Genomic DNA, 27725 nt, shown 5'->3' with positions numbered 1-27725 from the left:
CCCAGCTCCTCCTAAAATTCTCATTCCCCTTCTCACCCTCCTTGTTATTAACAGTCAGGCCCACATTTCACTTTATCACTTGCCCTCATCCCCTTTGAACCTTGTTCTTTTCCAATTGTGAATCATTCAGATCTCAAAGACACCTTAGAAAAGGTTACATCGGCGGAAGAAATGAACCCCCATTTAGCCTCTTCATTACTTTTTACTTTGTTTCTCAACACGCAGATCCTGGAAGACTGAGGGGGAACCCACAACTTCACAGAGTCAGGGATGTGATTGAAACAATGAGTTTAAAGTGACCAGTGCCTCCTCACTTTCGTCTTTTAAAGTAACATAAATGTGTTATAATCCCTTCATAATCCTAAAAGAGGGGTGAGGAGACTCACTATTTAACGTGCACTTTTACCCTTAGGCATGTTAACTTCATCTGGCTTGGCAAGGGGTCATTTTAAGACTTCTTAAGTCTAGCTCAGCAGTTTGGAGGCAAGAAATAACGAGCAAAGGCAATTGCTTATCTGCACTGGAAAGAAGGTTTCTGCGTGGAACACAATACAGAGCTACCTCCCAATTAAAAATATTTCAGTTGAATTTTCCTCAAACAGTTATTAAACAATTTCCAACTATAGAAATGAGACATGCAACGTACAGGGCAGTTTTTGGTGGGGATGTTATTCCTGTCAAATACAGCCAAAACGAGCAAGAAATAAAACCTTCAGAAACACAAGTTATGCAAGGGTTCTTTATCACAACATAAATAATTTCATAGAATAAAGGTGTGGAGCAATGACTAATTGAGCGCTTTAAATTACCAGAAAAGAAAAAAAGAGGCATAACAAAGACCAATGGTTAGATTTTAAAGCCAGAGAAATCCACATTAAGAACTGGGCACCAAATTTTGATGACAACACAGTTAATCACGAAAAAGAATTATCACGGAAAACAGAGGATTTGCTATTTCCTGATATCTTCCAATAAAGACACCATGCCTTCACAAACTACATGCTAGTCCAAGCAGTTACTGGAATTAACAGAACAACCAGATGATATTGCGTGACCTTTAGGCACGTCCCTATCACTCTTCCTCACTTTAAAAATCTATGAATAAAGATAACACAGAGTAAATTCTATTATAGGACAACCCCCAGCAACCCAGAAAACCTCAGGATTTACAAATTATGACGACCCGAAATAACCACCATGACTTTACCTTAAGATCGATCTTGTTAGTATTGTTTTGGCACGTGCAAGCTGTAACAATTAGATGGTGGCAGCGCTTGTGTACAACACAGGTGCATACTAGGAAATAAAAGAGGCATGATGAAAACAGCTGTTGAAAAACTCAGAACACATCAACCCATCAGCTGCGTTCTTTAAGGCTCAGCTATATCATCAGGACACAGTAAAAACGTGAAAAATAATCAGTGGATTGGAACTTCCAAAATCTCATAACAAATCTGGAGATGCATCTCCAACTCATTGCAACAGAAATACTGCATTTGATCATTCATACAGCCTAGAAAAGAGCTACCTATATAAAATATGGGTGATGCCCACAGAAATAACAGTGTGACTTCACAAATGAACCAAAAAGATGCTGCCAAAATTATCCAGTGGAGAGTATTTCTCACAACATACACAAACAATGCACAGGTCTGAGATAACAAAAGCCACCCCTAAATCTCAGTGGCATAGTGTCTCTTACACTGAATACCCGACTGAGTCCTGCCCAGGTTACTTTGTCATTAAGGCTCAGTGCAGTGCTCGGATCTGGGGAGCTGGATAACTGCAGCAGAATGGTGCTGTGTCTGGACTAACGAACTAGCCCATATCAAGAAGGCTAATCAGCCCTAAAGCAGAGTTGGGTTCTCTCCAGGTTTGAAGCTGGCTTGACTGGAATGAACTTGGATTCCTCCACTCCATAACCCAGCGTGTGCTGTAGACACCACCAAGGGCCGCAGCTACTGTCTAAGGAGACTTTTGTAATGGAAACTGTACGTTGCAGATGTGTTGCAGGGTCCCACAAGATTCTGTTTATTGCTGACTTAAGCTTGCACTCATAAGGGTCTATCAATAACATTCACTTTCACCCAGAATTTTTATGCAGGATTTTGTTTACATGTAGCTTCCTTTCATATGAGGACATCAGTGCCCTATTATATTGCACAAGGAACAGGCTGCGTTAGAAGGCTGTACTGAGTGACCATACACCTACCTGTGAGGCAAGTCATAAAATAAATAAATAAAAAATCTTAGCATAGAAAAAGGGAAAGGAAGAACAATAATTAAGTGCAAACAAGCATCACATACATCTATAATACAGCCATTCAGCCAAAATGTGTATTCAGACAAAAGTGACGTGCCAGCTCACAAAGCTGCCCGTTGAAGTCGCACGCCTAGTTCCACCTTGTTGAACTACACAGGTGGAGAAAGGAAGAGGGTGGCCATTCCAGGAGCATACTTTGTGACCCAATGCCAGCTGAACACTGTCCTGAAGGGACCTTGGCTCTCTCAAGCCTAGCTGAGTGTTACATGTACTCAGCAACTCAGTGGATCTACACAGGAGGAAAACTGTTGGTGAAACACAGCAACCGGCCTCCTAGGTGTTTGCAGGAACGTAGGTGGTTGCTCCTGTGTGCATGCGAGCCGTCAGCCTGATGGCTGCTCAAACGCATAGTTTTGGGCTGGCTGGGGAGGCAGGAGTGGTGACTTCAGAGAAGCTTGTAACTGCAGGATGTCCCAGCAGCACAGGAGACCGCTCCTGAGACAGCACATCCTACACACACATTGTGCAGGAGCAGAGCACCTTACCTTGGCACTGGTACCCCTGCTTCCCAAACACGCCCCTGGTCAAAACAAAATACGAACATAAGTTAACATCAGAAAGCCAGTCCTCTTGCAGATCGTTTACAGAACAGCGAGGCAACATGCAAGAGGATCCCAAATGACCTGATCCCTGGGGCAAAACTGCCCAGCAATGATGGTGCAATTCAGCACAGGGGTGTGAGAGCGTAACAAAGTGCTACAAGGGCCGTAGCTCACAGGGCAGGCTGTCAACATGCATGTTATTCCCCATATTCCCCCTCACTCTACTTTCTGAAATACCTCACTTTATTACAACACACACCACACTTATTAGACAGATCCCAGCAGCCCACACCCTGTTATTATCCCTCCCACTCTATGCTCTTTTGAGACATATCTAAGTTTTTCCTCCCTGCGCTGCCTACTACCCTACACGTACCACCCCACACCTCACACCTCTAATAGCTCTTCTGTTCTCAGGCACTTTCACTAGTCTTTCAAGCAGCTGATTTTTCTCAGTGTAATCTCAAAGCTCCACTCAAGTTAATACCTGGGGTCTTTCTTCAGATTGCCTGGGTCACTCTCCCCCCACCCCCGAAATAACATCTATGGTTACAAGTGAGGAACGTTGCCTCATCCCCACACCACCCCAGTTTGCTTCCAGCATCCAAGATACACATCACTTCTGGTGTCTCTGCAGCAGACTCCAGTTTGCAACTTAAGTGTACCCTGCTAAACCTGATGGCCAAGGGGAATCACATCGGCAGCCCTTGGTAAGTGCCGGGTGACCGATTCAAGATCGGGAGTGGCATGTCAGTCCCCAAAATGCAAAGGGACAGGAATCTCCACACCACCTCATTCAAGCCGTTCTTACCAGATGAACTCCTTGCAGTGCGAGCAATACGTTGGCTGTCGCAGGTAGGTAGCCATGAATTTGTGCCCGTTCACCTGATGCACTCGCCTTCGCATCGCCCGCTGGCGTTTCCGAGTGAGGTTCTTAAAAATTCGATCCCTCTGGAGGGTCCCTGTGCAGGGGATAGGAATAAAAAAAAAAAAAAAAAAAAAAAAAGGAGGCAACAAAACATTAACATTATCATGCTCCTGGTTTTGCTATGGCACAAAATGCTTTCAAAGGCTACAATTACATCCCCAGTTTAGAAGTCAGGGGACCAGTCTAGAATGAGGACAGCATCTGGGACAGGCAAGGAAGTTAATTGCAAAGGCCCCTTTAGCTCAAAATTAAATTCTTCATGTAGAAATAACTGCCTCTTTCCATCTTCCTCTCCCATGTTCAGACATGTCACTAAGCTGTAAACAGCCCAAAAGCTCAAATTTAATGAGTTGCTATAACTCACAGCTTTTTGGGCAATAACTCCTGAAAACATGATTACGTGCAACCAGCTAACCAGCGCTCCACTTGCTGAGCCAAAGCAGCGCCTTGCTCAGTGAACAGGGTTTATCCACTTCCGATATTCTCGTCCTACGCTTCTGTATCACTATTTGTAGCAATTTTGTTTCCTGTGTTGGACAAAAAGGCACAGCCTAATTTTTCCAAGGACTAGGTGGCTTGATATGTGCCACTCTCAGCTTTCTCTCAAGGGCTCATTTTCCAAAAGGTAGATAATATTTTAAAGTTCTGGGAAGCAGGGATCCAGGAACTGCTGGCATTCAAATCTGAATTGTCTCAAAATTTAATTTAATTTTTTTTTTTTTTATTGGTTTAGTTCAGCCTTATAACAATTTCCTAGCAAAGTTCAATTGACACAAAACAAGTCACTCTTAAAAGGCAGAACTGAACTCTAGATCAAGAAAGCCATTCCCATACAGCAGCAGCCATCTGAACTTGCAAATCACAGCCAGCTGGTCTCCGGGATCCTTGCACAGACCAGGTCAGACTCAGCTGAGCTTCCCAGATCAAAGCCTCATCTGGGGCACACTCGCCTCAGAAGAAAGAAATTAAATTTGCAGTTTTCAGGTTAGTCGCATTGCAAAGGAAAGGCCCTACTAACAAGTGCATTTCAGGGACACACACTGGAGTCTGCTAGAGGAGAGCGTGCACCAGCGTACCTACTCGGGACTCTTGTTTTGGGTGCGGACTGGATGCAAGAGAAACGCCAGCTATTGCCAAGCCTGCACGGAAGGCATGACACAGGAAGGGACAGGCGGTCTGTAAACTTCCCACCCATCTCATCATCCTGGAGTGATGGATCGGCAGCAGTACCCAAACACAGCTGTTACCGCACCACTTCATTTACCCATAAAAAGGGGGCAAACCATTTCCCTGCTTTCAACTAGCTTTGTTGATTAACCACTGGGGGAAAAAAGAGGAAAAAAAAAAAAAAAAAAAAGGGGAAAAAGCTGTCACCATGATCAAGGCCTGAAATGTAAGAGTCCCACATCACAAATGAATTTCCCGGTCCTCTTTATAGAAGCGGAGATAAGGGATGCCATCCTGTCAGTACTTAACCCAGCCACTTCAAAGGGCTGGGTGATGTATTCACGATGTATTCCTCTCGGTACTCTTGCCACACAGGTTTAGCCATAAAGCTCAAGGGTGTTTTTCTGCCGTGTTCTCCCAGCCATTTGTGCATGCATCCCCTCCACAGGCAGCAATGGAAACCTTCTATCCGATGGCTTAACTGTGACATGTAGCACGGCTTGACTTTAAGACAGCTTGCATTTATTTTTAAAAATGGAAGCGCGCTATAAGTTAGGATTTTCCCATTAAAACAAATACACAAAAAAAAGGATGTGGTGCTCATCCAAGTGCTCATCCAAGCACTCAACAGAACCCTGCTTTCTTCTCTGCAGAGCTTCAAGCAGCTGGGCAGAGAGACTGGTGCAGAAAAGCCTGCCTTTCTAGAGAAGTGCTTTAACATGTGTTTAGTTGCCAGACTGAATCAGAACACTGGTCCATCTAGTTCAGCATCCTGCCTCTGTCAGCAGGCAACCAGAAACACGTGACAGCAAGATGGAGGAACCCTGCAGCTTGGAGATAATTTGCCTCTTTCCCACACATGAGATGTCATTTTGATCTCCAGAAGTGAGAGCTGATGTGCGGAGGTTTAATATCCCTTCCAAACATTCAATCATCATTGCACCATTTCAATAGCCTCGCTATCCACCATAGGAAACACGGCTGAGAAAAACTTCAAGAGGTCAACCAGTTCATCCTTCTTCCCCAAAAGAAAGATCAAGAGCCAGTTGCTTCACTGAGCCCAAGCCTCCTGCAACTTCACATGAGAATTAAAAAAAATAATAATTCCTTACAGCATTATAGAACTTGCCCACCTTTTAATTCAAGAGAACATCTCCTTGATCTAGGTTTAAGCATACGTTTTTCCTAAATCAGGGCCAAACACCTCAACTGGCAAAGTATCCTGTCTTGGCATTCAGCATGTACAGGAGAACTTGAAAGGCATGGAAAGGGAAGGGCAGGGGTTTTGTGAGTGAGTGGGTGGCGAGCACACAAGTAAATCACCTAAAGAAGCAATCCAGTTACCAGCTTGCTTCACACCAGCTGCTCCATTAGAAGCCCAGCAGCTGATGCCCTTTAAGTTCATGCACTCACATTTACCAAACTTTAAGAGAATATGTTCCCAATTTAGCTCATGTAGTTTCTGGGTTTGTTACGGTTCCCCTCAAGGATCAACATGGGGTAATTGCCCCCTGGTGCTCTCCCACGCAGTGAGAAGCCCACACACAGCCAACAGCAAACCAGTCCTTTGCACCAGGAACAGGGGACACCTGCGGGTGGCCCACAAAGCCACTGAGTGGGATGCTGCTGTGTGCCCCTGTGGTTTGCCTGGCTTCAGAGAGGCTGCAGTTTTGAAACAGTTTAGGAAGGCTAAAAAAAAAAAAAAAAAAAAAAAAAAAAAAAGACAGGCACTTGCTTTTTCATGGGAAGTAGAAGAAGTATCCGTGCTGTCTGCACTGATGGATCACATCCACGGCCAGCCTTGAGCCTTCTCCTCTGAGTTATACTTGGCCTCCATCTCCTGTCCTCCATCCACTGACATCTCATACAGCATAATGACTTCCATCATACAGACCCACTTATTAAAACATATGCCACAAGGTTTTTGTCTTTTTTTTTTTTCTAAAGGCATAATTTGTATTTAAAACATTCTGCAGATTTCGCATTTTCCCACACTGCTTGGCTGCGTTACCCTGCTAACCTTCTGCAGATGCTGCACATCCTCTAGGTGATCCTTACCCATGCTTATATTCACCTCACATTACATTATAACAAATCTAAGTGTGACTAAGCAGGACACTGATTTCAGCAAGGCCTCGATTACTTTTCATACGCAATCAGCTCTTTTGGGCACTGCTTTTCCCATTTCCTGATGCTATCTCAAGTGAAAAAGAGAGGGAGAGCACAGCACAACTTCAGCCACACCTCAGGCCCAGGCATAGCTGCAGGAGACCATCCACCATGTGATCTAGTTGATTAACATATACAACCATACCCCACAGAATAAATCCCTCCTCCAGAGGGCTTGGGCACTCATCCATCCCACGCATCACACCACGGAGTAGGCAAGTTCAACACTCCAACAAGGCGCAAGCGATTTTGAAATGGTGGAACATATCGCTACCAAAACCACCCTCCTCCTGGCGACCAGCCTCCCCAGCCACCAAGACGGCAGTTCCTCACTCACACCCATCCCATCTGCTGAGTGGCTCCCGATGCCGCCGGGTGAGAGGTGACCTGCAGAAACCATCAACGCAGCACTGAAGTCTGCGAGTGGACAGGGTGGCCAATGCAGCAGCACCTCGTGCCTCTCACCTTTAGTGATTACATCATGGGATGTAAAGTCATCACAGACATTTTCCCCCACTCATGTTCTGCGTTCTGGCCGGTTTTCTACAGAATATATATTTTCCTTCTGCATGCAGAGAGCATTTTACAAAACAAAGCAGATCTAGACTACTTTAGAAGACCCAGACTTTCAAAAGCCTCTAATCTCTGGTAAAGCAACAACCACCATAAAGGGTTCAAATGTCCAAATACTGCCATAAAACCAGGCAAGTAATTGCTCAGTGAAGGGAGTTGTCCACATCCATGGTTAAATTTGGATGTCTGTAACTATGGGGTATTTACCGTGCCTGGCTATGTGCAAAAGTAACTACAAAGTTAAATACTAAAAAGCCTCTTCCCCTTTCCTCCTCTCCACTCATGCCTAACACGTGTTTATGGCAGTGGAAATTATGCACGTGGAGACAGAGGAGAAATAACCCATCAAGTCATCTGAGGACATCTGCATGCCCTAGCACACCACTCACCCACTCAGCAGCCTCACTACGCTGCCCTACCTGCCCCCTGAGCCTGCCCTTCCCAGCCAGAGATTCCCCCCTTTCTCCCGCTCCCCCGCCCTCCCCCCATTTTTTATTCCAGGGGGAATAAATATTCAGTGAAGTCCTTACAGTGGTGGTGTACCTACAGCAGTAAGACATGAGGAAGAGCTGCAGAATGAAGTGTTGTGTGTGTAACTATTCGCCTCAAGTAGTTAAAGCTTGTCAGGTCTCATCTATTGGAAATCAATCTCAGTGTCGCACTATCAAACACTGCCATAACACTGGCACGGCAAAGGTTGTTTTAGGTACATCCTGATACATGACAATTTCTAGCATTATACTCCCATATGCATCTATGGGATTTTTCTTTGAAAGAAAAAGATATTCAAAAAAGCAATGTAAAAAGCCTTAAAGCAATAATGCTAATAGATTAAAACTTAATTAAGCTTTTTTTATTAGTAGCGGTAACAGTAGACACCTTATCCTATGCTCCCCTGGGAGCACTGCAAGCAAGATCCCATTGCACTGAGCGATACATAAGCGCAGAGCAGAGACCAACCACTGGACTTATGGGACTGTAAAAAGCAAGAGAGCGGATTGACAGACCCCTCGCCTCTCACAAGCACTGCAGCACTGAAAGATTTCAGATCAGGCTAAACGCTCATCTAGCCCATGTCCTAACAGTGAGTAGTAGTGGGTGTTTTAGGGAAAGAATATATAAAACAAAGCAAGTAAATGGGGGGGGATGAAAACACCCACAACACCCCCCTCGGGCCATCAGTATGTAGGTGTTCTCTCAGTATTTACCTAGCAGCACGCATCATCAAATCTACCGAATATAAACAGAGGCTAAACCAAGACAAACCAAGACGTTTATTTTCCAAGCTGGAAAACACATATCTTATGACAAAAATCCCTTACAAAGGCTTGGTATCTTTTAACCAGAAGTTTTATCACCGTAATCCCATGGATGGTCAAAACCACAGGAAGCCTTACTAATTAAAACATTATAAAAACACCACCATGTTGATGAAGCAGCTGACAGCCTGACTCTGAAAAGGAAAAATAATTTAAAGTCTACAACCCAAAGTGGTATTTCCATTGCTGACTGTTCTCCTTCCCTAGTATCAGTGCTGCAGAGGGAAAGCCTTGCTTTTCTGAATTACTGCAAAGTTTTCTCTTCAGCTCTCCTCAAAAGTCACTCGGATGTGTGAATCGGCCAGCAAAGTCTGTAGAGATCGTGTTAACCACACAGGGTTTCTCTTCCACTCTATGTCCACCGAAGTTTCTGTCCTTCTGCTGCTTCTGCCAGTCTGCACACAAAACCAGATCGGTTCAAATCCCAGGAAAGGCTCATTGCAAAGCAAACATGTGGCACATCAAACACAGGCTGGGCCTTATGTTTGATCCAGCTGCTGTTTTCCCCTCTGAAACTGGGTAAAGTTTTGTATGAAGACCACAGAAAGAGCCAGCTAGTGCTGACAGGACTAGGTCGTCTCCTACTAGGACTTGACAGAAAACCCATGTGAATGGGCAGGTCATCTTTTAAGATGCCAACCCATCAATGTAACAGGAACAATGATGCTCTGACTCCAAAAAAAAAAAAAAAAAAAAAAAAAATCAGAGTTTTCCCACTCCTTAGTATGAAACAGCATTATCAGCAGTCTTGGAAATGCAAAAATGTAATCATCTCTGCATCAAATCACACAGAACTTTCCACTCAAGGCAGGGTCTTCGTTTCTCATCCAAGTGCTGAAATAGGGCAGATCCATCTTCCTTGTTTTCCTGCCAGGCATAGGATATAAATTTATCTCCACTCTCATCTGTAAGTGATTAGCAGCATTTGAGTACGGCGGCTGTTTCAGTATGGCAGCAGCGAGAACAGGATTGATGAAGTTCACACAACAGTATTAGCGAGCATGACAGTGCTCAGCTATTGCTACGAAAGCCCATCGCAGCCTTATTTCTAGAATTACACAATGACACCAAAGCTCTGATGGCACCAGTAGGTGAGACAGCAAAGCTGAGAAGACACGTCTCCATGTTTCCCAGGCTTACCAGCTACAGCTCTGCTCCATCCATCACTGCTAACCTCACCAGTGTAGAACTGAGGTCCAGGACCTTTTTGGGGGGCGGTGTCAGTTTTCTTCAATCTCTTGCACTTGGGTGTAGCAGTGCCAGGGACAGCAGGACAGCTCTGCAGAGCCAGAGTGACCAGTACATGGCTGCTGGGGAGCCGTCCACACGTGCAGGAGGGGAGAGGGCTGCAAAGCAGAGAGTAGAGCCTAGTGCTGGGGCTGAAGGAGGAACAGCTGCTTTTTATCCGTTTGCATAAGGTCTGTGAGAACATGAGAGAGGAGGAAGGCGGCAGCTTGAGAAATTCTTAAAACAAGTATTCTGCTGCCACTTTGAGTCTACTGAACAGTTATGAATACCGTGCAGGTTATTTTGCATAGAGTTTTAATCCTGGTTGCCACACAGGTTTTCAGACATGCACAGGGCAGCTCAAAAATATTATTCTCCACATCTGCTTTTACAAATTATTTCTGGGAAAATTTTTTTTGAAGTCTGCTTGAGGTGCTGACAGCTATGAAGTGAGGCACTGCAGCACGTTGCACAAGGCTGAAAAATATGAATGGAAAAGTCTTTCCATTCATTTTTGTAGTGAGTAACAAAGAACTGAACAAATGGGATACTGAGGATAACAGAAGACTTCAGCGAACATGAGCAACCCTGTGCCATAAGAGACCAGGTTCTCAAACGAAGATCACTGCGTGCCTGCCCATTTGTGCTTTCCAGGCCACAGAAAAGCTGCTGGCTGCCAGGGAGGAAGTGTTTGCAGGGGACAGGCACCTCCCTGCACTTCCCTCTCCCTTCTCTTTAGAGACACACCACTGTGAGAGAAGGAAGGGGACAGCCCCGTTTTTCACCCCGTGCTTGTTTCTCTGCCAAGAGCAAGAAAGGTTTTACCTGCGCTCCATTTTATCGTTCCATCTCTGCGAGTTTTTGCATTTGCTCATGATATTTCTGTTTACAGGAGAGACCAGGCTGGGGTGATAATAGCCGAGAACTGTCTCAGCTTGCACAAAGAGGAGATGCCAGGAGAGAAGGATTTCATTTTAAATTAGAGGAGGGACTTGAGTGAGACAGCAGAAACCTGAGAACTGAATGGAGCCCTTCAGAGCCCCAGACAGGCACTGTAACTGGAAGGCCAGCTCATATCTGCCCCATACCCAGCAGGAGGCACGCAGTACCCAGGCGGTTTGGAAAAGCAAGATAAATTAGTCAGGTCATACCTAGCAAGATAACAGATATGTGGGACTCTCTGGATGTCATCAAACATGGTCTTCCAGCAGCAGTAGAGCCAGCTGAAGACACCCATGCCCCAGACCCACTGCTCCCTCCTCTCAGACCTGCCAGCACGACTCCATCTTCAACCACTCGTAACCCAGTCCTGTCACATTGATCTGGGGTAAGAGCAGGCAACAGAGAAAAAAAAAAAAAAAGAAAAAAGAAAAAACAAAAATCCCTATTATTAAAAATTTAAGTTGACCTACACAAACAGTGAGAAGGGCAGTAATAACCACCTCCCCTCCTCAGCTGCAAGCAGAACGGCACATCTGCTTGCAGTCTCCATTTTATCATAAGATGGGGACAACCTTCCTCCTTAAAGATGTGCAAATAATACTATACCTCACACTTCTTACTGCATTGCTCATTAAAGCTTTAACGAACTGATTCCTCTCCCTCCTCCCATCGCCAATTATAATCATTATTATTTCCTTGTGCCTAGGCAAGTGAATTTCCATTGTAAACCCTTCTGTTAGTCCTTCCCACCTATTAAACTCAAGAGAAAAATGTTGAGATGTGATTTATTAGGGAAGGAAACCATTTAAATACATTATTCATTAAAAACAGGAAAATAAAACTAACAAAGCAACTTTGATCTTTTCCATGATTAATTCATGCACCAGAAACCCTCTGCACCGTAAGTTTTAGAAGATTTCAAACTACGCTGGCTACAGAGCAGAGGCAGTACTAACAGAGTGACAGCATTGATAGGTCAAAGCTACCAGCACCTGTGCAAAATCCCGGAGAAAAGCAGAACTGGCAAGCTGGGCAAACAGCAGGGAGATCCTGAACCTTCCCCTGCTCCCAACGCCTCAGGGCTCGAGTGTGTTGTAACCATCAGCAGCTCCCATGCTCTTAGGTAGCTCCGTAGTAGATATCACAACATGCTATTAGGAGGCCCTACCCCCACAGGGAAGCACGAGCTCCAAGTTAAACCTATTTTTAACCAGATGCAGTTTAAAGCTATTTTTAAGTAGATTCTCTGGGGACATCCTTCTCTGGGGCTACATGGCCAGCTTAAGCATTAAAATCATCCGCTTTGGTATTAAAACAAGAGTGTCCACACAAGGTTTTACAATCAGCTAAATCTGCTTAAAATTCATGCCTTTATTTATGTTTAAGCAGCGCAACTTTTCCAGAGACGCGGGCTTAACATCTGTCTCAAAGAAGGAGCACCAAGAAAATGGTCTTTATGTAACACGAGACAAAATGCACAAAGAAACCAGTATCAACAGAAAGCTGGCTGAAAGCAGCTTGTATCCAGAGGGACTTAAAGTTCTGCAGCAATTCCACAAATGGCAACCACATTCCTCAACACAGCAGCCATCCCTAGGACAAAACCTCAAGCCTTCCTCACAAGGGGCACCGCATCTTTCAGTGGCAAAGCAGATTGTAACCCAAAGTGCAACTGGAATCTAGACAGGAACAAACTCATTGCAAAAGCTTATTAAGTAGAACAAGTTAAACGCTCCCCTTTTTCTGCTGTGGCACCCTTCGACTGCTGTCGTGCAATTTCTCACCCTTTTCCCGGTCCCTGCAGATGCACTGGCCTTGTGCTCACCCAGGAGGATGACCAACATCTGAGTCACCTCCCTGCAACACCTGGATTGTCCTGGTCGACTGGTCACCCAGCAGTTGCACAGGCCCAGCCCAAGTGGTCCAGCCGCATACTCAGCTTTGATTACACAGGCGATCCCCTGGTACTCGAGATTTCCATGTGGCAGCTTGCTAATAAATTCTCTAATTGCAACAGCCTTAAAAAGCAGGTTGTTTACCATGTCGCTCTCCCACGCAGGTTCCCACACACCATGGGCTGAGCAAGACGCTGCCGCAGCAAAGCATCTGTCAAGAAAAATAAATTCAGCCTCTTGTATTCCAAGCTTTTCGCTACCGTGAAGGTATCTGCCAAAAGGCAGCACCTCTTCTCATCAAGACAGTCCCCACCTTGGTAACGCGGCAAGGAATTACTGGGTGCTCAAGCGCGCAGGCTAGCAATCGCGCTTGGCTTCATTGAGCAGCCTGTCCTCAAACACTTCCGCAGATGGCACGGACCATTACTGCTCTGCCACACATGGCACCCCTCCTCGTGCCAGCAGATTACTACTATTATTTCCCAGAGGGATTTCCCAAGGGCTGTAGGCCAGGAGGAGCGGTGCGTTCAGAAAACACAGCTGTCCCCGACAGCTTCCCATGCGGCTAACACAGCGAGACCTCATCTATCTTCCTTCCCCATCTCCTCCCCAACAGGGTTTTCACACTGCAATACATATTTCCCCATTTCTGAGATATATTCCTGAGATTTCAAAAGCAGATGTACCAAATGCATACAAACACAGCTTTAAAAATGCTGGGTGCCACATGGAGAGGGTGTTGCTTGCCTTGGCTCAGGATCTCTTTGCACACAGAGAGAGAGAGAGAGAAGGACCTTGCCAGTTTCACCAGCTCTGGAATGGCCACCAGTGTCACCAACCAATTTTCGCACAAATGAGAATACACACCAGGTGTAAGAGCAGCAGTAATAAGTACATACTCTGCCTCCCCGCGGGCTCTCCCATCTCACTCCTCTCAATTAACGAACAAGCAGAGGTGGGTGAGCAGGAAGAAAGTCACTTTCTCCAACAGCTGGTGAGAGACACTTAAACCTGTACCTCCTTTCATCTTTTTTCCCAGTCCCTCGATGGAGAAGGAACACATGGGGAGGGAATTTGTTTAGGCTCAAATGACACAAGATGAAAGCCAACCTGCATTTTGATGCTCACAACAGCCTTACACAGATTTAAGCAGTTCTTCCACTCAAATGGCACCATCTTCCTTCCAGCACTGCCTTCCACATAGTCATTTTCCAGCCAGAGCAGTTCCCAAATCTGGTTTGCCATGCACCCCACAAAAAGCTGCGTTGGCACAATGTGGGGCGTAAAAGCAATCTGGGGGGAAAATCAGCCAGACTTCGTTGTGCCTTCTGTAGGGTCTGTGTCACTAGCATCCAGGCTCTGCACTCCTCCTTAAAGCACAGCTGAAAGCCATGTGCGCCGCTGGACTCAGCCCTGCGCGCCCGCTGCAGGAACACAGGATGCCTCTATAGTTAAGGCGCACCATGGCCATCAGCCATCAGCCCTTTTGGATGCTTCTCTGGAGCCTCTCTCTGAAGGACTTGTTTTTCCTCACCTTACCCCATGTTCACAGGTGAAATACAGGACCAGAGACAATGCAGGTAAAAACATGCATAGGACCAGACTGAGGCCCCAGATTCCTCACCCACCGCTTGAGTACTCTGAGCTGGGCAGGCTGGAGAAGAAACATTTGTCTGGTGTTGCTCCTGCTGATCTGCGAGTTCGCTCCCTACAACTATCTGAAAGGAGGTTGCAGAGAGGTGGGAGTCGACCTGTTCCATCAAGTAACAGGTGATAGAACAAGAAGAAATGGCTTCAAGTTGCACCAAGGGAAGTTTAGATTGGATATTAGGAAGAATTTCTTTACTGAAAGGGTCATCAGGCATTGGAACGCGTTACCCAGGGCAGTGGTGGAGTCCCCATCCCTGGAGGTATTTAAGGGCCATGTAAATATAGAGCTTAGGGACATGGTTTAGTGGTGGTCTTGTCAGTGTCAGGTTAATGCTTGGACTAGATGATCTTAATGGTCTTTTCCAATCTAGGAGATTCTGTGATTCTTTGATATAGGAAGGAGAAGTTTTAGACACAAAAATTAAGCATTCCCTGACTTTTGAGAGTTTAACTTTGTAACATCAGTGACATCCTTCAAATGAAAAGGGGTTTGTTTTTAAGATGATTTCTTAAGTTTTCAAAACAAAAACTACGATTTGAAATAAGTTCATCCACTGGAACTGGAGCAGCCTCTCCCCTCCACGGTCCTGGTTCACCAGCACAGCTGTGGTCTCAAAGACGAAGCTCCAGGGAGAGAGGGGAATCCTGACAGGGGAATGCTTCACAGAAAAGGCCTGTGCTCTGCTGTGCAGATCCAGTACTAGCGACAGACAGGCACACTTGCTCAACAAGTCTGACAGCTAGACGGCAGAAAAGAGCTAAGATTCTGGGATTAAAAACTTGGTTCCACATTCCAGCAAGACATGGGCTTTGCTGGTCACAATTCTTCTGAGACAGCCTTTCCTTATCCTCTGCATCTCCTCTACCATCCATCTGTCCATATTCTCCCCTTCCCGCCTCTTTAACCCTTTGAGCTTCTTTAAGCTGCTTCTTCCTTACAGTTCTTGCCCATACCCACCCATCACCATTCCCCAAGACCAGTCTCCTACTTCCTTCTATGTCTCCTTATAATTCTTCTCTGTCCTTCCAGACTCTTATGGGTCCATTCCTTCTCTGGGTGACTTTTCCCAGTGTTTCTACCATTCACTGTCCTTGCTCCGTGTCCCAGCAGACACGGAGAACAGCACACCTGCTCAGCCAGACCTCCTGCCTTCCTCCCTCCTCTGTACCACCCACGGGGATCCCCCTCCTGCCCCACCACAGCACCCCCCGGGCCAGCACTGAGCTCAATCAGAGGACTGATCTGGCTCAAAACCAACCCACACCCCTGCTCCAGATTTGCCCGGGTCCCCAGTCCAGCCAGCTGGTGCAGAACTGGCCCGTGCAAGGCCAGCCAAAGGGAAACCCAAGAGCATCCTTTTCAGACAGACAGATTTACCCTCAATTATGAAACCACCTTGGTCCCGTATGTGCAACTACCAACACTGTCGGCATTGCCAGGAGGAAGAGTCACCAGGGTGGGAACCTGCTCAGTGCAGGTGGTATCCACAGCCCTCAAAGCCACACTGATCTAATGCAGTTTCTCCCAGAAGATCATAAATGGGCAGATTTTCCCCGAAGACAGCAGGAGGCAGACAGAGACGGCGGAGGCTCTCAGCCCTCCCACTCTCTCCTCTGCCAAGCTTGAGGTCACCCTGGCAAAACAACATCAGAATCTCTTCGCTCAAAGCTCTATTTTGATTCAGCATGTCATTCTGGAAAACAACTAAATCATTTCTCTGAAGCACTCCAGAACACAAATACACAGCTGGCACTGAAGAGCAGCAAACTTAGCATTTTATGCCGGGCACACTCAGGAACAACCCAAAACAGAGGTGTATAAATTGTGAGCATGAGGATTCACCTCCGAAAGCGCCACTGGAAGATGGGCTCTTCTTCCTATAGCTCCACACCAGCTCGCTTAAGGCTGAAGACCCCATTCTGCTTGGCTATCAGCAAGATTTTGCTTCACTCTGCCCCACTCCATTGAGGTGCAGGAATCGATGGCCACGACATCCTCAACACAGAGCAGAATGAGGCATCTGGTCCTCCTTGTGTCTGCAGGGCCAGAGGGAACCTTGCCTTTCCCCATCCCACCCTCAAGCACTAATGATGCATTAATACCTTCCAGGTAAGTTGAGGTAATTATGCAGTGTGGCACAACAGCATCTTACTACCTCACACATCCTCTAATGCTGACAGGCCCAGCAGATCTGCTCATGCAATGAGTCCAGTACAGCCCCATACAGGTGACAGGGACTTCTGGATGCCTGAGAGACTGGGCAGCCAGACACCCAGACACAAGGAAAACCCTTGCCTGTGGTGGCACCACCTAAATTAAGAGTCTCCTCCAGCAGCCAGAGTTGACAGACCTGGATATTTAATGGGACACAGCCCAATTTGATAGTTGGTGGAGGGGCGGTTAGAAGATAAAAAAAAAAAAAAAAAAAAAAAAAGAGGTGTTGTTGGGTGGTTGGTTTGGTTTTTTTTCTCCTCTGTGGTTTCTGCTACAGATTTACAGGCTGACCCTAGGTAAACTTACTGGAGCATTTGGACAGCCATTCACTTATTTCATCAGTCAGCTACCTTGCAAATTGTGGTCTAGGGGAATTCAGGCGCAGCCACGAGGTGTGCTGCTGTATGGGTCATCCACCCTTCATCCCAGTCCAGGGCATCATCCAGGTGCCCTTGACCGCAACGGGTGCAGAGGCTAATGGCCATGAAACAGCATCCCCCAGCGCAGGGCACAGCAGCTGAGGACAGGGTTTGTGCTCTGCTCCTTCCAGCCCCCATTTGCCACCCTGCTTCGCTGCAGCACAAACACCCGCTCCCGCCCAGCGCTGCCCTCCAAGGCCAAGCAGACAGATCTGAGCTCCTCTGGGAACCACCGTCACTTCTTCCAGGAATCACATTAAAATAAAGCAAAAATCTCTGTTCCTCATTACAGCCAGGAACAGTGAAATCCCAGAGCAGATTGCAAGCTTGCATATTTATATCTGGGTTTCAGAGCCCAGACAAAACACAGCCCACCGAGGAAGTAAATTTAACCCTGATATTGCTGTTTGTTGCATTTTTACAGAGTCTGGGTATCTAACCAGGAGGCAGATTTTGGCATATCATGAATTACTGCTGAAAATCTCTCACATTAGTTATACTGCAGTATCTGTGCAGCTCAAATGGATCATTTTCCAAGGAATAAAGGTGGTCTTGTGGATATGCAGTGGGGTGGGGTGCTGTTCATCTCCTGGCTCTGCATTAGAGTCCCTCCATAACGCTGAGCAAACAACTTCATTTCCCAGGACATAAATCTTCCAGCAATCAGGAATAAACAGTTTTGTTTGTTCGTTTTCCCCTATCAAAATGCTTTTTTCCTGTGAAAATTCAGAATTTACCAAACTTGCCTTTTCTATCTTTTTTTTTTTTTTATGGAGGAGAGGCATATGCGAGATGTCAGACTTCCAGGGTGCAACAACACTTGGGTTCTCTCCACTACATTTAAATGTGAAATGCAATATGTAATTTCTGAAGGCTTCACATAAAAGAAGCGCTCACACTATCCTCCCACCATAAACAGTAATAATTATTCATTATCCCCAAGTTCAGCCACTTTGCCCATCCTGCAAGGCTGGGCTGTCTCTCATTACAGTGACTCCTTCTCATGCCATTGTCAGCTTGAACAGGGCAAATGAAAGGCAGCGCTCGGGAAGATGCAGTACAGCCCTTTCTGCTAATGGCATCTCATAGACCAAAGGACATTTCTCAGAATGCCCAAAGGTTCCTCACTGTGAAAAAGGATCTCCAAGAGTTTCTTCACGATCTCTTGGACTTTGAAATTTTGTACTGAGATCTTCAGTGTTGCTGAGGCACTTTGACATCCTTGCACTTCGCTCACAGAGGCTTCATGACAATGATAGAGCTGCTCTTGCTCCCGTTGGCTTGGCTGACACATCTCTGGGCGCAGGTTTGCAGAGTCTGACCTCCAGGAGAGCAATACCTGCTCAGGACTTCCAAGATCAGCATCTGGAATTGCCTTTTACTTTTTAACCTGACTGACATCTTCCAGCAAGGTTGGGGATCCACTGAAGTTCACCTGCCTCCTGAACAGAAATGAACAGCACCTGTGGACGACACGCCTGGTCCCTGCAAGGGCTTAATCTTCTCCAGAGTACATTTAGGGTGTATTTTCTCCCCTATGGGACTCAACATTGTTCGGACCTATTCTCATCTGGAAATGCTGATTTGAACCAACATGGAGTGCATCTGGAGATCCCTTGCTGCAGCATGCATGAATGTGACAAGTGTAAAGCATTGGAAAAAGTGTAGGCATTAGAAAAAAACCACAGGGATATAGAAAAACATGTCTCCTGCTGCTTTCTGCCACATAAGACTTTGGGCTCAACATTAAAAACTTCCATGTTCTCAGACTGTGAATCAAAGAAAGCAAAACTTTCTTTATCCCATTCTTCACTGATACTGCCTATTTAGATCAGGAGGTTCTCTGGACGGTGTCTACAACATGCCTTAAAATTCTATGTGGGCTAGTAACCCAAAACAGAAGAGTGGCCCAACTAGTCAGGGGATGAGAACAGGAGATTTTTCATTCCTGGTTCCTAGCTTCCAATAATTATTCCCTTAACCATAAAAAACAGGCTGAAAACAGTCATTATTGCCGTTTACAGGGGACCCGTAAACATCTTTTCTCTCCCTCTTGCGCAAGAACCTACTAATGTGTCAGTAAATAGAAGTTTTGTAGGGCTGAGGAGGTACATCACAGCACAGAGCACGGACCTTCTTAGCACAATGCCTATATACCATTTGAGACTTTAACACTGCAGATCTTTACTGATGCCTGGCTGAGGAAATGCCATTTCTTAAGATAAAAAATACTTCATGTTAGAACAATGTATTCCAAGAAAAATGACAGCAAAAGACTACAAGTTGTCACGCTTGAGAACAAACCATCCCAAACATATGATGCGACAGTTCCAAACTAAAGGAGCATTTCCTGCTCTAGAGGCATTTTCAGGCTTCCTTGCTGCTGCAAAGCCTACCAACATTAAATATTTAGTAATGGGTGCTATATCTGCTCTACCAAGTCACTTGGCTTTTCAATATTCTCGTTGTTCTATTTCTTGCCCAGAACTCAAATTTGTCTTTGTCTTTCCTGACACTGAAAGAAAAGAAACAACCATTACTTACCTCACAATGCTGAAATTAAAATTGAACTTCAAGCTAGAATTATCACTTTGAGTGACAACGTAAAAAAAAAAAAAATTTAAAAAAGGCAAATTGCAAGAGTTTGAAGCACTAACACAGAAGCACTTACCACTTGATTTTCTACGGGGCTTGCTTCATTCATTAATTCAGTCAAATAATTACTTTGCATTAATTTAATTAGCTTTGCTCTAAATTAAAAAGAGCAAGCAGCAAGAGAGGTGGCAAACTGAGGGCACAGCAACACACCTGGCAGGGAAAGCTGCATGGAGGCTCAACTTGCTCTGGGATTCCAGTGTTGCAAGGGAGAGAGGTTCATGCTGTCCTTCAGGCACATACCTGGGGCCTCTCAGTGCCCAGTCTGGCATCGCTGCAGCGAAACACCCCGACCCATGCGTGATTCACCTGCTCTTGAGTATCTCTACTATTTCTCATAGGTGTCCAGAAGCACCAACAAGAGGAGTAGTTCACCCATACTCACTGCAAGGCTTTTTATTTCGAAGCAATCACCCTCTGCCCAAGAAGAAAGTAATTCATGTCTTGCCCTTACACGGCTGAAACTGGTATTCAGCAGCAAAGACAGACAAGTCATGGAGACCAGGTCTGAATTCAGGCCACTGACACCAACTGTGCAACACCCAATGGGGCATGCTGATAGCATCAGTGTCACTTGCCACAACACAAGCCCCAGAAACAAAGTCTCCTCAGAGGCACCAGGCCAACTTCAACCAGAGCCAGCGGGACCTAGATAATGCTCTGGGAGAGCACAGAGAAACAGTGCTCAGGCACACCATGCCGGAGAACCGCGATGGCCCCCAGTCAACGGTGTCTTCCTTCCAGGATGCTCCCAGGTGCTTTCCAGGAGTGGTGAGGAAGAACACCCTACTCGGAAGATGCCCACCTGGAATTGGTTATGGCCAAAATTAGGAGAAGAGGAGCAACATTAGGGAACTTTACACCCTACACAACACTAACTGTTTTAGGGAGAAATAAAGCAGAATTTTTCCTTTAAAGGAGTCTTAAAACAAAGTTGAGATCTTGTGGATTATCTCAGAAATCCTGGCACGCACATGGGTTATCACAGGGAGGGTGGGAGGACACTAACAGTTCAGCTAAACCACAGCTCCTGTGGTCCCCAGGGCTGGGCAGAGATGAACCGCCTTCCGACAGCTACAGCTTTACTTGATCCCCCACACAGCACACTGCGCTCCGCTCCCATCCCATCTCCTCAGTTGCAGACGTGCCTCATGTTCTTGGATGAGGCACATCCACTGCAAAGACAGATCTCACAGAGAAGCCACGTTTGTTTTTTTTTTTTAAAGGAGAAAGGGGCAAAGTGGAGGGGGTGGGGGATAAGAAATGCTAAAGACACCATCAGCAGCAAAAACCTAGCAATATCCAGGTTAAAAAGAATAAGGAAATTTAAAAAGAAATCATAGTTTCGATGACTTAAAAAAAAAAAATCCCATTATCAGGCAGGGTTAAATAAAGAAAACACAGGAAAGACTGAATAAAATCCTTTGAGGGAGGGAGGTGCTGGGGAGAGGGAATCGATCCCTAAGCAGTGCCTGAAATCTGGCAGGCAGGAGTCAGTCCTCACCTTCTCTATAAAACAGCCTGGAGTGAAACATCTCTTAGGTCAATGAGGGAGATGGCTGGAGAAGAGCGTGCTTCCCTCCACCCCAGTGAGACCCAGCACGACCAGCAGAGACACGGTCATGCTTGGAGAGGTAATCTCCTCACGAGGTAAGGAGATTTTCATTTTAATTTTGCACTGGTTCACTTTACACAGGAAATATCAGCTGAATGAGGGGAGTTAATATAATCAGATACAGCTTAGCACAGCAACAAATACATTCAGCAAAGAAAACAGAGATAGGCAGGGATAATTTCACTAGAGTTTCCTGGCTTCCTATTGCTCCATTCCTTTCTCTTCCTGAAAAATTACATGTATTTCTTCCACACGAAACAGGGATATTTCCCTGCCTCAATACAGCAGGTTAACACTGATGGACACAACAGCCACAGAGGAACCTACAAAGGACTAACCTCTTTCCAGATGTACATTTTCTATACTGCCCTCATCCTGATGGTATATGAATGCTTGTTGGACATGCTGTGCCCCTTGCGGGAGTGCCACCCTTCTCCGCTATGCCCACCATAGGTAAGCAGAACTAAATTAAACTTTTGGTCAAAAGAACTTTTGATCAAACAAACAAAAAAAAGAAACCAACCAACCACTCCTGAAGCTAAAGAAAGTACACGCTGCTAACACCGCTGGGACTGTCTATTTTGGGAGAAGCTTTCTGGAACAACAAAATAATTCAGTCTCAGGTGAACTGAATTCAGTCTCTAACATCTCAGGCTTTTTTGTTTGCTTGGGTTTTGAGTTTTTTTTTTTTCCTTCTTTCCCTCCTTCCCGCTCCTCTTTAGCCACTTTTGGGGCTTTTACTTCACTGGAGTTAGATGGTGGTGGCCGAGACCCTGAATTTGGCTATTTCCATAAACAAAACAACTAGCTTGGCATAAAACCTCTCTGAGACGAATCAAGTTGACAGCGTGAGGATCAGTGGTAGGCACTAACCCTCCAACCTTTGCTTAGAGGCTTTTCAAGAGAAGATGCTCCCCACAGTTCAGGCTGACTCCACTACATTATCCCTTTGTCCCCACGGTCTACTGAAAGCAGTGAGGCAAGAGCTGCTGAAGAAGCTTGTGGGCGGCATGAAAGGTTGGTCTACAGACACTACCTTGTTGGGTATTTTTTACCTGCTGGAGTCTGGCTTTTTTTGCAGCACCACATGACTGTTGCTGGATCCTTCTCACAGCAGGAAACGCACCAGAATTACACACTTAATTACACAGAATTACACACTTAACCATTCATAAGTCACAAGAAAATGATCACATCATATTGCTTGAAATTCCCTGTGGGTCTATGTTCTACCCTGATGGGGTCTAATGTGAATGAACATTTGGTTTTCTGTGTACCCACAGATACAGACTGCCTTCAAGTGATCTCTGCCACGTTAGCCATAACTAACAACGAGGATGCCGGAGTGGTTCCAGGTTCGGGCAAACAAGTGGGAAGCCACTTTTTATGCTTTCAAGTTGTGAGTTAATCTCAGATTTCTTTCCAAAAATTTAAATTCCACATACAATTCTAAGCCTCCATGTTTCCAGAAAAAAAGAGAGAAAAACGGAATAAAACATGATGTTACAAAAGAGGCCTCACCATTTTTGAGATGGAAACCCCTCCCTGCCAGATACTGCTACTTCCCAATGACTGGGAGAAGTTAGTATCTGCACTCTGGCTTGCCCTGGATTATGTCTATTCTTGGAAACTCCAAATGTGACCACACATGGGGCTTTTCTTGACTGGTTAGTCCCAAGAGCTGCCTTTGATCTTCCTGTTCTGCAAGTCCACACATCCTCAATAATGACAGAGGAAAGAGAAGTAACTATTTCCAATAATTCCCATTTTCCTTGGAAAGCGGTAGTGGTACAAACATTTGCGTTCTCCACCTCCTGACTTTGAGACCTTGCTAGCAACACACCTTAGTGCTTAGCCACCACCATGAGTTTGAACCACACTTTGGATTTACACTCAAGCCCACCATCCCTGCTCAACCCTGCTTTAAATGGCCAAGCGTCACACACTTGTGTGTGGATACGAACTGCCATGCTGGTTAGTAAAAACCCTCTAGTTTCTTGATCTCAATACAACTCTCTCCATCATCGAATGTATCACAGGCAATTAAAGCCATTTTCTAATGTCCTTTTCATCCCTATTGATGCCCAATAGCCACTGCCTTGGACTGGCAAAAAAGTCCTCCATGCCCCCCTAAGCACTCCTTTGCAGTCTCCCTGTTCTCGGCCTTTTCCCAAATTAACTTGCAAAAGTGATCTTCATGTCTCCCTGTGAAAGCACAGTTGTAGGAACATCTCCTCAGAGAAGAAAGGGTAAGTGATATGTTAACATTTTACACATGGATAAATGTGAGAGCAGTTCCCAGACCCCAGAGTTAACACCCGAGCAGAGAAAAACATACATTGCTACTTGACAGATAAAGAACTGAAAGCTGTAGTGATGCTATGTGGCCTGCCCAGCTTTACATGGAAAGTGAACTTCACTGGAAAAGTGAATTCTGGTCCTCTTTGCCCTGCTGCAGTGCCAGGGTGTGATACTCCTTGTCTTCTCCTTCACTCCAAGACCATACGTTCTCTCAGCAGTCAAAGCCAGGTGGGCTTTCCGTTCAGGTCTCTCTCCTAACATCCCTCCTGCAAGCAGGATTACACCCTGTTCTTTGTCCCTAGGAGAAAGAGCAGCCCCAGCTGCACACAGGGAAGGATGTCTGCAAACCCTGCCACCGCTCCCACACCACGGAGCTGGAGGTGCTGCTGCTGCGGAAGAGGAGGAAACTATCTCCCTGCAAACCCTTGCCAGGCCCTCAGGTGGGGCTTACAGAATCACAGAATGGTCAGGGTTGGAAGGGACCTCTGGAGATCATCTAGTCCAACCCCCCCACCAGAGCAGGGTCACCTACAGCAGGTTGCACAGGACGGCATCCAGGCGGGTTTTGAATGTCTCCAGAGTCGGAGACTCCACAACCTCTCCGGGCAGCCTGTTCCAGTGCTCTGCCCCCCTCAAAGTGAAGAAGTTCCTCCTCATGTTAGGATGGAACTTCCTATGTTCAAGTTTGTGCTCGTTACCTCTTGTTCTATCACTGGGCACCATCAAAAAAAGACTGTTCCCATCCCCCTGGCACCCTCCCTTTAAGTATTTATAAGCACTGATAAGATCCCCCCTCAGTCTTCTTTTCTCCAGACTAAATAGACCCAAATGCCTCAGCCTTTCCTCATAAGAAAGATGCTCCAATCCCCTAATCATCTTAATAGCCCTAATCGATTACAGACCAGCTTGGGCTCAAACACTTTATAAGACCACAGCTATCCTACCAGGAGCAGAGCACTCCCTGGGGTGTAAACCACCCAAAGAAAACCAAAAGCTTCATCCACTCCTCTGATGCAGCAGCTCCCCATCAAGCAGCTGCCCAGGCCCCAGCACACATCAGGCTGCCAGCTCAGCAAGGGCAAGACAGCTCCCCAAAAGCATCCAAGTAAAGCAAAAGCTTCTATTTAAGCCTGAATTTGTAAAACAGACAGGGGCATTGACAGGCCCAGGCAATCAGCACAAGGTGCGAGCTACGGAAACTGCTAGGCAGGAGACCGGAGCTGCCCCGTAACCCTTGAAGCACCCCTGCAGCTCGTACCCTCCTTGCAGCCAAGACAGACCAGCACCCGCAGCAGCGTGGGCTGCCTGTGCCGCAGCCTCCAGCACAGCCTTTGTGCCGAGCAATCAGTTTCTGGGGCAAGACAAGAGGAAAGCATTAAAAATCCAGCTCTCCCAGGCTGCCGGTAACAGATAGCTGAGCAGATCCTGCCTCGATTCTTGGCATCTGTACAGAAAATGCTCCCAGCAAATGCAGTTTGAGGCCACAGCTAAAACAAGCAAGAACCATGGTGTAGGTCTGAAGAAAAGAACCTTTTTCTGAGCCCTATCCCAGATTTCCTGGGTTCCTCCAGAAAAGCTCATATCCACATTCTTAGTTGGTATCACAGTAAACAACAGGGAAATTAAAAACATCACACTATAAAAGATAGTTACAGGGGAAAAAAAAAAAAAAAAAAAACTCTGCCCAGATGCTTTTTCAGGGCAGCTGTTGCACTAAAAAAACTTCTAAGTTTCCTGTGCGAAGTGAACTTGGGAAACAGAAATGCACAAAGTAGATGGGAATCATTACGGAATAAAAATCACCCAGATGTTCTAAACATGTTCTATTTTAAACATGCTCTCTACATGCTCCTTAGCTTGCCCTTCAAGAGGCACCCAGGTGAAAAGTACAAGTGACACAAACAATCCGTTTGAAGGACAACTTCAGATAAATAAACCAGATCAAGCATGAATCGGCTCCCTGGGTCCGAGATCAGACCGACAGCAGAGCCAAGGGCACACACAGCGCAACCCGTTCCAAACGGCCCCTTCCAGATTTCCCCCATGGCTGAAGAAATCTCCAGCGCCCAACAGCACATGGCCCGCATGAAGAATGCCATTCGCTTATATACTGCCTGGTAACTGATGGCAAGAGCACACACACCAGAGTCCAGCTCTTAATGTAAACAAGCCAAAAATAGTTCCCTTACCTTCCGTGAAGCTGCCTGTGAGAGTTATGACGACAAACACTTTGCCTTCTGGCTCCAAATCCACCTAAAAAAGTAAAGGAAACGTTAGAAGATAGTTTTTCAAGGCAAAGACTCTTCTCGGGATTTTGTATGATAAATATTGTCAACATTTGATAATAATTGAAGCCCTATATATAGTCACATGCACACTCTTAGTTTTACAGAAAATCAAGCATCCATGCCTCAAATTATTCAGCATTCAAGGCTCCATAAAAAATAGGAACTCGATTCCTTCTTTTTCCTAGAAGTGCTGAACAATCTCAACCTTGCTAAAAGAAACAGAAATTAAAGAGAAAAAAAAAAAATCTGCTTAGTAGTGTTCCAATTTGTCAGATAAATGAAGCGGGAGTAACATTAAACACACAATTCTCCGAAAAGATCCGTGCATATCTATTTGGTGAATTATACAGGTATCTCCTCCCTGTTACATCTTATCCCATTGAAATTGTTTCACTCTTTCAAAATCCCATCAGTGCTGTGGTAAACAGTGATTTCTTACATAAATCACCTTTTGGCCTTAAACCACAGAAAATAGGTAACTGTCAATGCAGTTACCTAAGGACTTGTTGTCATATAATCTAATTTAGATAGAGATACAGAATATAATTTTAGGGATCAGAAATTCAATCCCAGTGTCGGTCAACCTGTCCTTGAAAGAAGGTATTTATTTTTCTGTTAGTAGCTTTCTTATTTTTAGTTACATTTTTAATTCAGGTCTCGCTTTGTTTTTTGGTTTTGGTTTGGTTGGGGTTTTTTGTGTGTTCACCAGCTAGTTTTTAGCAAAAATCACAAATAAGGATCCCTGAAGTTTAAGTCAGGCTGTCATGCAGAAATCTCACTTAAAAAAAAAAAAAAAAAAAAAAAAAAAAAGGCAACACCTCCACCACCCCCAAATTGCAAGGTTAAAATTGGCAAAGAGGCAAAGAGGAGCTTCACACCTCATGGGCATTGATAACCCATGCAGAACAGAAATTCTGGAAATAGAGCTCTCCGGAGGAATGGCTAAAAATGGCCATTCAAACTCTCTCTGCTCTCAGACAGCCACCTTTCCTCAGTCTGGCAAAACCAGAAGCAAGTCAGCAGCACCAAGTTTCATCACGGAGGCGCCCAGAATTTTATACACCTCAGTATGCACTGCGGAGTAGAAAAATATTTCCCGGTCCTGCGAGAAAGGAGGAAGAGCCCAAGCTCCTTTTTTTGTTTCAGGTAATACACGATGTATCTTGCTGATGTTTTGATTCCTCACCAGTGTTAACACATATGACATCATTCAAGTAAACTTCTAACCATAAGCCTAAACTCCCAGAGCCACAGCGCAGGGACCACCACTAATCCAGATAACACTTGCCTGTGGTTTGCCATGCACCAACCAGTTCTTTTAAGGGAACAACATTAAGATACAGGTAAAAGAAAGTTGAACTCTAGATATCTAATGGAGGAGCCAAACAACCATACTACAAATGGACAGAGAGCATCTGCATGGCTGTAAACGGGGAAAGAAGGTGTCCAAGCCAGACTGACTCCGCAGAGTGAAGATACAGCAGCGCTTTCTGCTGG

General features: G+C 45.6%; 1 protein-coding gene across 1 annotated transcript in view; it reads right to left on the bottom strand.

Moving 5' to 3' along the window:
- Window positions 1-27725, bottom strand: part of PRKCH (protein kinase C eta) — a gene marked incomplete at its 5' end in the record, with an annotated part of 118729 nt that overhangs the window by 65267 nt on the left and 25737 nt on the right. Inside the window, 4 exons of the mRNA XM_082484993.1 lie at window positions 1208-1296; window positions 2809-2843; window positions 3677-3827; window positions 26130-26193. Coding sequence (XP_082341119.1) covers window positions 1208-1296; window positions 2809-2843; window positions 3677-3827; window positions 26130-26193 — 339 coding nt within the window. The remainder of the gene's footprint in view (window positions 1-1207; window positions 1297-2808; window positions 2844-3676; window positions 3828-26129; window positions 26194-27725) is intronic.

Source organism: Vanellus vanellus (genome assembly GCF_965231255.1).
Source record: "Vanellus vanellus genome assembly, chromosome: 6".
NCBI lineage: Eukaryota > Metazoa > Chordata > Aves > Charadriiformes > Charadriidae > Vanellus > Vanellus vanellus.
The sequence above is the reverse complement of the archived record's forward strand: the minus strand, read 5'-3'. Positions and strand labels throughout refer to the sequence as shown.